The sequence below is a fragment of the Episyrphus balteatus genome, chromosome 2, assembly GCF_945859705.1.
Source record: "Episyrphus balteatus chromosome 2, idEpiBalt1.1, whole genome shotgun sequence".
NCBI lineage: Eukaryota > Metazoa > Arthropoda > Insecta > Diptera > Syrphidae > Episyrphus > Episyrphus balteatus.
In genome coordinates, this window is record NC_079135.1 from 97,054,763 (window position 1) to 97,067,792 (window position 13,030).

At 31.6% G+C, this 13,030-nt stretch overlaps 1 protein-coding gene across 1 annotated transcript; it reads left to right on the forward strand.

Moving 5' to 3' along the window:
- The first annotated feature begins 486 nt into the window (after positions 1 to 486).
- On the forward strand, positions 487 to 7,051 carry LOC129911336 (uncharacterized). Its single transcript, XM_055989101.1, has 4 exons — positions 487 to 967; positions 1,074 to 1,383; positions 5,451 to 6,419; positions 6,705 to 7,051. The coding sequence occupies exons 1-4, from the start codon at positions 803 to 805 to the stop codon at positions 7,004 to 7,006; spliced, it is 1,746 nt and encodes a 581-aa protein (XP_055845076.1). The 5' UTR covers positions 487 to 802; the 3' UTR covers positions 7,007 to 7,051.
- The last annotated feature ends 5,979 nt before the right edge of the window (positions 7,052 to 13,030 follow it).

Consider the following 13,030-nt stretch of genomic DNA (forward strand, 5'->3'; position numbering starts at 1 on the left):
TTCTGGTTATAGGTTGCACAACAATCAATTTGAGTGACTTTGCAAAATATTTTTATTAAATGAGTTCAAAAACTAAAAAAAATATACTTGAATTTTTTGTATGAAAATCTTAGCGTCTAATACCAATTATGAAGCCTCCAGTTGACCGAAGTTTAGGTAGCTTCGTTTAACATTTCAAATGAATTAATTTAAATCCCCGTTACCCTCATTCATTTCTGGTGCATAGTTTCAGGCTCTCTTTCCGAGCTTTTTACTCCGAATGAAATTCAAAATGAAGATTAATTAATATGCTCTTTTCTCAAAACATCTCATATTCTTTCAATGTATTGGACTTGGAATAAAAATGATTAATCTCCAGTAACAGTAACAGCTTCTTTAATCAAACTCTGACATACCGTTTAGAGCAGATTGTATATGCAATGCAAACATAAGATAAGATTACCTATACCTTACACAGCCAACATTATTATTTATAACGGTATAATTTTGTATCACTTGGTCTGCGTCTTATATCAAGAGAAGGTGACAAAACAAATCCCCGCTAAATGTAAAGAAAAGATACATATTCTCGTCAGTGTGAATGTCGTCGTCGGAGTTGGATTTTTGCCAACTGTTCCCGCAGTAGCAAAAGATTCTTCGAAATCGTTACGTGCCGCAGACGTTTAAAAAAAGTGCGTTACTTATTAAATTAAGCGTCTAGTATGCCGCTTAATATCTTTTATTGATTTAGTGATTCATTTTAATGTATAAATAACGGTGGTTAATATTTATTTTTTGGAGTTCAAAGTAAAAGAATGCAAAAATGGATTTGAAAGCTTTTCGTGACACAATTCCACAGCCGCCAAAGGCTCTTGATCCAGTAGCAGCTCGGCGGGCCCGAGCTACAGTTACAACGGCAGGTGTCAGGCGGCGAGTCCTTAAGAAACACATCCAACAGAAGTACCTGTTATGTGGGTTCGCAATACATGTAGTTATTTTTTCTTTGGATTACTCTTTTAGACCCGACTTTTTTCTGTCCGGGATCGTTATCTCTCTTTGGTTACTCACACAAAGTTTTGTTTTGATCCGTACAGGCTTTTCTAGCAACACCCGCATACCTTTATGGCAATATCGTTGAAACCGATAAGGAATGGGTTATTCGAATATGGCCAGCGATTATTTATCAGGCTGTCATACAAATTTGCCGATCGATATTGGAACACTTGACGGAAGAGTATCGAGGAAGGGATCACGAAACAATCGCATATCGTCGGGTGTTTTTTATAGCAACTCTCATCATATGTGTCTCGTTGTTGATATGTGGATGTCTGTTCTCCTCGGCATGGTTAATAGTGACAACAACAACACAAGTGATAGCAATTGTTTGCTATGGCTTTTTTGCAGGTGAGTTTGGGTAGAGATTTTGTTTGTTGGGGGCGAAATGGGGAGGCTGAGATAAGTCTAGAATTTTTTTTTTTTTTTTTTATCTCAGATAAGGGAAATATTTAAGTTAGCCATGATGCATGATGACTAAAACAAAAATTGAGAAAAATTGAGATCAGGTTTAATCTTCTTTGAATTGGTTTGAAGATTTTGCGTTTTTATGAGAGTAACAACAACTTACAATGGTTTCAAGATTTTCAATGTAAACAAGAATCCAATTTGCATTAAAAAAAATTGTATTCCAAATATCGTTGCCTCCGGGTACAAAGGGGTTAAGTCACAAAATTGCACTTTTCGGGTTTTGATGAAATAAGAAAAAGCTCTTTTTGGTATTTTATTTGGTATCAAAGATATAAATTTAAAGCAACTCTTTCCTATAAAAATAACACCTTTGTACCTACCCGGCGGCAAAGATATCGTCGGCACAAAGCCAAAACAGCGAATCTGCATTTTTGGACATTTTCACTTTATTGCGTCATTTTACTTATTGTCCCTCTATGGTCCCTCTATTCACTGCATCGACCCCAGTCTTCTATCTGTTGCCCAGCAGTCTAAATTATGAATTTTCGTTGTACGAGTTTCCATAAGATTGCATTAGTTTCCAAAACTTTGAAGCCGTTTTTCTCAAAACTACAATTTTGCAGATTCGTGGTTTAGGCGTTGTGCCCACGATATATTCTTTTGCTTTTGTTATGAAAATGTTTCAATTTTGCGTTGAAACATCGTAGCGTGCAATATTGAATAACTCCATTTTTTTGGAAAATGAGATTATGTTGCAATCTATTGTGTTTTACTGAAGTTTGTTTATGTCTCCTGAAAGATCTCGAAATCGTTCTGGTGTGTTGGTTAGAAGTATGGATTAAGGCACAAAAATTATAAATCCATATTTTTCGGATTTTAAAAATCAAAGCTATCAAATCATTTGGAAATTTTTTTTCTAAATCCATCAAGTGAGACATCAAAAGAAAGGTCTCTTTAAGCTCGATTCATAAATGAAACTCTAAGGATTCTTTGAAATCTTGTTGCACATTAATATTAATTATCTAAGTTTCTAACATTCGGAAACAGAGACCTTCGAATCAAAGTCTCCAAATAATTTTAAGTTTAACCCCTTCCCAAAAAAATGCATTTTAAAGAATCCACCGAGTAATACATCAAAAAAGGTTCTATTCATAAATTAATATGTAGTTTAAATTTTTAATTCCAAAGCGTTTGAATACCTATAACATATTAAAAATAAGTAAGTTTTTCGAAAAACACATTTTTGGACTTTTTTAAAGTTTCAAGTAGTATTTTTTTTTTTTTTTTTAACAATGTGAAACGTTTTGAAAATATTACCTACATATACATATATTGGACTGATTCAAAAAAAAGACTGATTGTTGGAAATAATGCAAAAAAATCTTGTAAATGTTACAGCCCTTAATATTAATATTAAGTAGGTACTGCAGCATCGCAAATTTCAATTTCCCATATGATTTACATGTGAAAGATTGATTGATCAGTTTAGAATCTTATAACTTTTCAATGGTTCATGAAAAAGGCTAGACTTAATCATTTTCTTGTATAAAACTGAACGTTCTACAAAAAAGCTCAATTATAAAAATAGTCGTCTAAATGGCCCATTCAACTTATTCCAGCAAGGCTCATCTTTAAATACACTAGCCCAAAAAATTAAGAGAACAAAAAAAAAACGTATTTTTTTAGTGATTTTCAATAGGTTTTATCTCAGTAAAAAAAATGATCGTATCATGATAAAAAAAAAAGCTTGGGAAAGCTACATTCTTCTAGTTCTAGGATTTTATAAATAAATATTTTTTTTCTAATGTTAAAATAGCTAATTTGTTGGAATTGTTCAAAAACCAAAATTTCCCAATTTTTTTTTTGTTTTTACTTAAAAAAGTGGAAAAATTTTGCGTGATAAAATGATTATTATTTTTTGGCTTTAAGATTTTTTTTGTTTCAAACTTCTATGATTTTTTTTAAACTGTCATATCAGTCATCAAACCAAAAGCCATACTTTTGACTTTGGCTGTCAATATCTCAATAACATTGAGCTTAAGCTTGATTTGTAAAAAAAAAAATGTTTTCTTACGTTTGAGATCAATTTAGAAAAGCTATTAAAATAAGCATTTTTACCTTACCGCTATTTTATAATAATGTGTGATAAGATAAAACTGAAGTTGAAGCTTAGTATACCTAAACATAATCTGGAAAGTTTCAGATTTATTCATCAAGCCGTTTTTCTCTTGTGAGGGTTTAAACATTTGAGATGAAATAATATAACACCACATTTTTGTAGGTGTAGGTACAGCTGCGAGCAAAAAAATAGCAGCGATTTTAAAGCAGTAAACATTAAAAGAGCTTTGATTTTGGAATTTTTTTTAAGTAAAACTACTTAAGTTTTATTAAAATTAAAATTTGAGTAAAAATTTTATTTAATTTATTTCTATTCGCTTAGAAATAATCCAAAAACAAAATAAGCCTCAAATTTAAGCGAGCAAAATAATAGCAGTGATTTTCTTTTTCTATTAAATTTAAATGAAACAAGGGCGAAAAAAGTTCAATTAAACGGTATTTTATTAGAGAAAAGGTAGTATTTGCTCCCATGACCCTTATTTTTTATTACCGCTTCGCAACGACCTTTCATGAAGTCGTAAAGTCATTGAGATCTTGGAGGTGTTATAAATCACCAAACCAACTCAACAACAATTCATAACTCCCGTTATTTTAGGTTTTGGCTTTAGACACATCTCCTTTTAGTATCTTGAAACCATTGCCTGACTGCTCTGCTAGTGTGTTTTGGGTTATTATCCTGTTGGAAGACCCATTTAAGCTTCATTTGGTGTCGGAGTAATAGCAGCATAATGTTTTGCAAACTATTCAGGTGCCAGAGCTGTATAATTATACTTTTGATACAAGATATAAGGCCAAGTCCATAGTAGCCGAAGTATCCCCAAAACTTTAAACTGGATCCTCTAAGTTAATTAGTTTTTGTAAAGTTATTCATTTTTTCTTGATCATGATAATTTTTCACTTTGAGGCCAATTTTCCTCGAAAATGTGTGATAAACATAGTGTATTATTTATAGCTATTTTTTTTTTTTTTAACAAGAGGTGATAAAAAAGGATCTTCAAGTTTACCAGAAAACTCATACATTTTATGATAATTTGGAAAAGCTAAGAATTAATATGTGACCAACCAAAAAAAAATATCAACATTTTGTAAACGCAGTTATAAAGATTAACATTTCTTTTAAAAATAAAGACCTCTATCAACTTTCTACTATGTTAGTATTAACAGAGAAAATAATAAGTGTACGAAGTAGTGATGGGAACTATCGTTTATTCATTCGAATAAAAACTATCGTATAAAAAGACTATTAATATAAAAAAACTATCGTTTAAGAAAACTATTCAAATAAAAAAGCTATCGTTAAAGAAAACTATTTGAATGAAAAAACTATCGATTAAGAAAACTATTTGAATGAAAAAACAATCGTATTAAAAAAACTATTCAAATGAAAAAACTATCGTTTAAGAAAACTATTCAAATAAAAAAGCTATCGTTAAAGAAAACTATTTGAATGAAAAAACTATCGCTTAAGAAAACTATTTGAATGAAAAAACTATCGTATAAAAAAACTATTGGAATGAAAAAACTATCGTATACAAAAAAACTATTCGAATGAAAGAACTATCGAATGAAAAACTATTCGAATGAAAATAGTAACTAAATGAATGAATGAGTAAATGATTCAAAACTATCGAATGAATGAATATTTTACAACAACTATCGATAGTTCCCATCACTAGTACGAAATGGCTCACTTTTACTGACCGAAAACTCAAAATCTGGTCATACGATTTTGTGGTGAGGTATAAAAATACAATAATTTTAGATTACTAACTTGTCATATTTATTTCTTGTAAAAACTCTCATTTATATGATATTGTCTTACCACCTTAAATTTAATTTGTATTGGTTTCAAGCTTATGATGATACACTTTCTTTTCTTATTTACTAAGGTATCGGCTCAGCTTTATTTACATGGAAAACTCATGTAATCCTCGAAGCCGTCCGACCACGAGAAGACAAATATGTTTGTAAAACAATACATCTTTGCGGAGAAGCCTTTTGTCAGCTCTTCCTCTCCTTCGTTTTCACCAGCTTACGAACTTTATATGGCACTTCACAGTCAATAGTTTTGATGGCTGCAATGTTTGTCAATTTGATACCCATTAGCTTACTCATAACCAGACATCGCGAAGGAGCCATTTCGAAGAGAATCTCGCTGATTAAAACTGATGCACGTTTCGAGTCCTTTCAACCGCTCAATCCACTTGGCAAATTATCATCACATCTTATGGCTGATCAAATGGATGGGATTGATATGCAACAGCGTGCCTGGAAGAATCCAATGGACTCGGAAGTCCATTGTAATTATATGCTAACTCACGAAGATGCCTACGTGACATTTTTGAATCCTCATGGAGTGGAAATAATGGAAATCATTCCCGAAGAAGACGATGAAAATATCTCTGTGATACGTTCGAGTTCTGCCACGATAAATAATTACGGACGAATAAGTTTGAATGCTTCGCAGAATATTAAATGTTCATCGGTGCGACAGAGTGCAACAAATTTAACAAAAATTCAAGAATTTTCTAAAAATATTAGCATCACCGTGTGGGATAGTTTTTTACAAACCATGGTTTTACCTTTGAGGAAAGCAATTTTCATGCCGAAGCTGTATTCGACAACCCTGTTGTTGTCAACTGACATCTTTTCGTATGTCATGTGCTTAACGGTTTTGCCAGGGTTGGCTGCAAATTTACATGCAATTAAAAGCGCAGAGATTCCATTTTTATTCTCGTTGCTTGCATTCCCATGGATGTGTTTTTCGCTGATGACACCACGTTTTGGTAGCGCACTCACCAAACAAAAGGTAGAATGGCATACTCTCGGCTGCATTTGTAAGGGACTTGCTTTGTTATGTGAGTATATGGAAATTGTATTTATGCCCCAACTAACAATTTTGTTTCTAAAAAGCTTTATAGAAGCAATTGTAGCATTTGTAAAGCTTTTTAGAAGCACAAGTGTTAGTTGAAGTGGTTCAACTTTGGTTCCAGTTTTCAATTTTTAACCAATTTCATGTATAAGCTGTGGTTAAACTCTGGTTCCAACTTGGTTTTAGCTATTTCAAAATACATTAACCTTGTTTTAATTAATACTGACCCTAAAATAGTAATTAATATATTAAATAATGATTTTTTCCACAGTTATCAGTGTTTCTTCATCAAAGTTGCTTTTGAGTGTTTCATCGGTACTTCTTGGCTTTGGGCAAGCTGTCACAATGTTCCTGCAAGACTTGGTTCTACAAATTAGTATGCCACGAGCCCAATGGAGTATAATACGTTATCCAGTTCATTTTACAAATGGATTACTAATACTACTTTGGGGAGTTGGAGCCCATTTGGTTGTTGATAATTATACATTTCAAGCTAGCGTTGGTTATTCAGCTGCTTTATATAATTTTAGTATACTTTTGTGGCATTTAATTTTTATATTTTGTAAGGAATAACAAATTTTAATTAAATAAAAGTAATATTTAAATTAAAAAGAAGTATGTCGGTCTTTTTTATTGTTACGGGTGTGACAATTTACTCAAAATTTTTTTTCCTGGAACGCATATACAATTTTGTCGGCTATTTATGTGGTCGAACCACTTTCCAACCTTTTATAAGTGTTGTTTTAGGCGAGGAAAATCTACAATCGAACAAAAATAAAATAATCTATACACCATCTCTTAATTGGTTTTAAGCCAAACTTGCCAAATTTGTTCGTGTGAGCCATGATGACCATTTTGAGAAATATCTCTGCTCTACCAAATTCAGCCAGCACATGAAAGATAAGGATATGGTTAATAACAAATTATCTAACATTTCTTAAACGAAAAAAAGTTGTAACGTCATTTTTAAAAGAATAATGAAATAATGATTATTTTATAATACGAATATACGAAAAAACTCGTTTTTTTTAGTGCAGAAAATTTTTGTATTTGCACTATTTATTTATTTATTTAATGTATGTCTATACAAGTATTATAACTCTCTTAGACTAATTACAAAGATATTACTTAATAATAATTAAACATAATTAACAAAAAATTAAAGCAATTAGATTACACTGATCAACAAAATTTAACTTTTTTTTGCCACAAGAACCAAAATATACTTTTCTAGTAGTTTTTGGGGTGCTGAATCCGAATCTGAAGTCAGAAAAATTTGATTGGAGTCCGTTTTTTAAATATTACCGTTATAAAATGCTAAAAAACGTAATTTTGGCTGTTTTCGAGATTCTGTTTTTATGTGGGGTAATTCATTATAAACAAATTAAGACAGAAATGTCTCGCGAATATTACCGAATAGTATGTTATTCTACTGGATAAAGGCTTTAAACCAATTAGTAGGCATCTACTGTCATAAGATGGCATGGAGCAAGACCAATTCAACTTTCGAAGAGCAAATTTTGTAAATCGTTTTTGAATTTTTTCAATGCGATTATAATCTTTTTTGAAAAGTGGGGACCAAACTACACAACAATATTCCAAAATAGGACGAACTAGGGCTGCAAAAAGAGTTTTTAATGTATAAGGATCCCGAAATTCATGAGAATTTCTAAACAAAAATCCAGACATAGCATTAGCCCTTGATATAATATAATCAATATGTGTACACTAAAAGAGAGATGTAGATCAAAAATAACCCAAAAGTCCTTTTGAGTTACAACTCTTTGCAACCTCACTCCACCCATCATATAATTAAATAAAATAGGCATGATGGTGGACCTCGAAAAGGACATTACTGAACATTTGTTGAAATTTGAGCTCAAAGAGTTCGTAGAACACCAATCTTTCAATTTTTCAATGTCTTTTTGAAAATTTAAGCTGTCAGCAACTGACTTGATTTCAAAAAATTTCGTTCAAATCGGTTTAGTCGTTTAAGAAAAACTCAGCAATGAAAAAAACGATATTTAAAGCATCACATGCAAGTATTTTAGCCGTTAGAGTCGTTTTTGAAAAAAAAATTAACTTTTCTCTTTTGGTTGCGTGGCAAAAGTACTGTTAGTTTTGGCCCTAAGAAATAATGCATTTTCGATTTTCCTCTAGGGAATTCTCCACCCTTAACTTGTCTTTTAATAGATTTATGTACACTGCCGCTCATTTGAATAGGTTCAGCTTTTAGTTCTTTTTACTTTTAGCCTGTCTTGGTTGCAATGGCACAACAATTCTACATTATGTATGAGTAATGAGAGAACATCTTTATGCGCTTAGTTTAAGAGAAAAAAAAATTGTCTTCTCAAGCCTGGTACGCTGCTCGCGCTAAATTTTAGCCAAGATAAAATTCCCATACAAGTTATCGATAATTTGTATGGGACTCGTTTTAGCTCAGCTAAAATTTTTCGATAATTTGTATAAGCCTGGTACGCTGCTCGCTCTAAATTTTAGCCCCCATACAAATTATCGAAAAATTTTAGCCGAGCTAAAATGAGTCCCATACAAATTATCGATAACTTGTATGGGAATTTTATCTTGGCTAAAATTTAGCGCGAGCAGCGTACCAGGCTATAGGAGCTAAAATTTAGCGCGAGCAGCGTACCAGGCTTCACACGGTAACGGTAGCTAGACCAAATCTATTCATAAAAACAAGTATATTTGTTGGCTCATCTGAATAGGTTCAAAAGCAAAAATGTTAATAAACGATGAGTTGCATGGGTCCAGTTGGACTCAAAATTGTGTCTGTCAATAAATCTGATTATGTTTAACCTGTAAGGATGAAAACGGGTAGGGAAAAATCTTTAAGCGCGGAAAAATTGGGGAAAACAAAAGAAATCTTTGATTTCGGCCGAAACCAACGATGCATTGGGATAAAAACAAAAAGAAGTTAAAATGTATAAATCAAGTAAAAATAGCGAATGGATTTAATTCACATTTGACGGCTGGTAGTGTATCAATAGGTAAAGTTCTGAATCTGTCAAAGTAAAATGTGACAAACCGTTACTTTGATGAACCTGATGTTTACAAATTTAAAATTTATTATGGGTTTTAAATTAATTTTCTTATGAATTCATTAACTAAAACTATTGTAAAATTGGTTTGCTTTACTATAAAATAACTTAACCAGTTCCCATTGATGTTTTAGGGGGTTCACATTAACTAACTTTACCGAACAGACGGATTATTGTCATTCGGCTGGATGATGTTTTGTGTTCACACCAGGGATATGGGACTTTTTGAAAAAAATGTCGAAGTAGATTTGAACAAATAGTGCAGTAGATTAATTTTTATCGCAGTAGATTTTTATATTTTTATAGAATTTCATAAAAAATAACAAAAACTAAAAATTCATTTCTTTTTAAGAAAATATAACAAAAACGCATCAAAACAAAAATTTAGTATATTCAATATTCAAAAACATGTTACGTATTAGAATAAGATTGACTGCATTCAGAATAACGATCAAACAAATAATATAAATAATATGCTGATAATATTTTTGCATGAGATTCACGAGGAAATTTTCCACACGAAACATTTTTTTCGCATGGAATTTTAAAAACGGCAAAACTAGTTCTTTGTTCGTCACTAAAATTTAAGTGAGAAGAGACCTGTCGACTAGCTCGCCTTTTGTCGCTTAGTTCAAAATAAAAAGAGAAAAATTTCGATAAATCGGAATTAAAATCAAAATTTTAAGTAGCGAGTGAAATGTTCAAGAAGCCTGTTTGGCGATAAATAGCCGCCTCTGGCAACACTGCCTCGCACATTACCTGAAAAAAATACGGGGAGTTTTCTGAACGTCAACAACTTTCCGCACGGAATATCTAATAATAAGGTAGAAGTAAAATTCAATTTTTTCGGGTGAAATCTTGTTCACATGAAACTCACGATAGGCTGATAATTTTTTTTTTTTGTAAAACAAAAGTAGATTTGTTTCTTGAAGAATGAGTGGTTCACACACGCTAATGGCTATTTACTATCCATTTTAGCTATATATCTTTTCTTTTTATTCCTACCGACGACGACGCCATCTTTATCAAAATAGAAACTATAATTTTTGGTTAAAAAAAAATGATCCCCATAGAAACCAGAATGTTATTCCCCAAGTAACAATTTTACTTGCATAAAGTCCATTTTGTTCGATTCGACAAGCTATAGTTTGTATAGGTTTATTTTAAGGCTTACTTACGCAAGTCATCCATTTTGGAAAGAAAGGAGGTCTCCTTAAGGCTATCTAGAAGTGTTAAGAAGAAGCCTTGTAAATATCAGTTAAAAAAGACCTTTATAAGACCTGTTTGAACCATTATAAAGAAGCCTTCTATTTTCAAGTGACAGAAGGCTTTCATAAGACCTGTTCCAAGAGGTTCTTGTAAGTATGCAATGTTTTCATCTCTCAAGTATCCAATGTTTTTCACCAATAAGTATGCAAAGCTTTTATCCTGCAGCTATGCAATGTTTGTAACGCTTTAGAAAAAAAAATTGCATTTTTATGTGAGGTTTCAATTAGCTCCCTTTTTTCCACTCATCTTTAATGTTCGAGTATGGTCTACTGGTAAGTGCTGGCTTGGTATGCAGAGGTACGTGGGATCGATTCCTGGCCGGGCCATGTGATGAAAATAAAAAAATGTGTTCTTTTTCAATTAAAATAATATTCTCATAATTTCAGAACAACAGAAAAAGCAGTGGAATTTCCAAAAAAGGAAAAGAAACAAAATAGGAAAAAATTAAAATAAATAAAATAATATGTAGGAAATACAAAACAGAAAAAATCAAAAGAAAAATAAAAAACAATGAAATAAAATTCAATAAATTCTCTTTTTGTATGCATAAATTCAACATTTTCTACAACACCTTCAACAACTTTTATAAGGCCTTATTATAGCATCCTACGCAAGCAATCCGGTTTGTGCATTAGATAAACCCTCTGCAGGAAGACCTGCGTAAGGCCATTTTAAGCTGTTTGTCACAAGCTATTAGCTTGTGGATTACATGTGAAGGAAAGTCCTATGCAATTTCGGTAAAATACGCCAAAATTATTTGCATAAGACCTGTCCTTCTTGTTATGAAAGCCAAAAAATAGCTTGCATTGACCCTTATGAAAGCTAAATTGTTACTTGGGTCATCATGTGTTGTTATTGTTTTACGTGTAAAATTTATCCTGATCCAGATCCACATGCGTAATAAAACACGACTATATATTATTAACTGTGTTTTATTATTTATGTGGATCTGGATCAGGATAAATTTTAAATGTAAAACAAATACAAAAATTAATCCTTCTTTCTTTCGGGATCATTTTCATTGAACCAAAAATTAGTTCCTATTTTTATAAGTAGATGGCTTTTGTTCGCAGGTGTAGGGAGAAAAATAAGATATTGAGCATAATTTGGATATCAAAGAAACGAGTGAAAAAAAGAGATGAATAAACAAATCTGCAACCATATTAGGTTTGTTTGGGTTCTTTTTGGACAAAAATATGAAACCTGTCAAATTTTGAGGAGTGGGGATGAAATCCTCTCAGAGAAAAAAAAAATGGATCAAAAGTACCCAAACACTTTTTGACAAAATTTTCTGCTTTTTTTTAACAACAACAAATGTAAACAACAACACCAATTGAAAAAAACAAATAAAGAAACAAAAAATTTAAAACAACTTTGTATTATTTTTGAAACAGTTTTTTATTATTTTTTTTCATAAAAACACTTATTAATTTTGATTATTACAATACAAAAACGCGATAAATAAAAATAAAAACAACACAAATCCACACTGCCATGTTTGTAGTTTGTTTTATTTTTGTTGTGCGACAAGACCAAATAAGAAAAAAAGAGAAAGCACTACCTTTTGACAGATTTCAGATTTTTGTCCGAAGAAATTTTTGGGGCAGAAATTCGCACGAAGGGGAAATTTTTTTCTCTCTCGCGGCCATCTTTTTTGTGAAAAAATGCACAATTTCAGAGTACCCAAACAGGAATTGGGCTGGAAATGTTGAAAAAAGTTGAAATATTTCTGTTTTAGGCAGTACCCAAACAGACCTATTGATTCAGATCGTTTTATTTCATATTGCTCATAATAGGTCTGTTTGGTTTCGTTTTGGACAAAAATATGAAACCTGACAAATTTTAAGGAGTGGAGATGAAATCCTCTCAGAGAAAGAAAAATTAAGCAAAAGTACATAAACACATTTAGAAAAAATTTCCTCCTCATTTAAGCCTTAACTACATTGGCTCAAAAAGTGAAAAAGTACAAAAGCATTTTTGTATAGTTTTTCGGGCAACAAAATTAAGACAAATGATGCAGAAAGCTTATTTTTTGTCTAAAAAACAATTTGTACACTTTTTATCACAAAACAATTGCGATAGCCAGAAAAAAAATCTTTTCACTTTTGTACTTTTTCAAAAAGTGGTTTATGTAGTTAAGCCTTTACTTTAAACCCACAAAAAATGTAAACAACATCATTTGAAAAAAAAAAAAAAAAACAAAAACACTAGCAAGGAAGGGAAATTGTTTTCTCTCTCGCAGTCTTTTTTTTTTTGTGAAAAACTACAC

Excerpts from the sequence above, each read along its gene's own strand:
- LOC129911336 (XM_055989101.1), top strand. The coding sequence starts at position 803 with ATGGATTTGAAAGCTTTTCGTGACACAATTCCACAGCCGCCAAAGGCT. Across the intron at positions 968-1,073 it reads TATGTGGGTTCGCAATACAT|GCTTTTCTAGCAACACCCGC; the intron begins GTAGTTATTTTT and ends TGATCCGTACAG. Across the intron at positions 1,384-5,450 it reads TTGCTATGGCTTTTTTGCAG|GTATCGGCTCAGCTTTATTT; the intron begins GTGAGTTTGGGT and ends TTATTTACTAAG.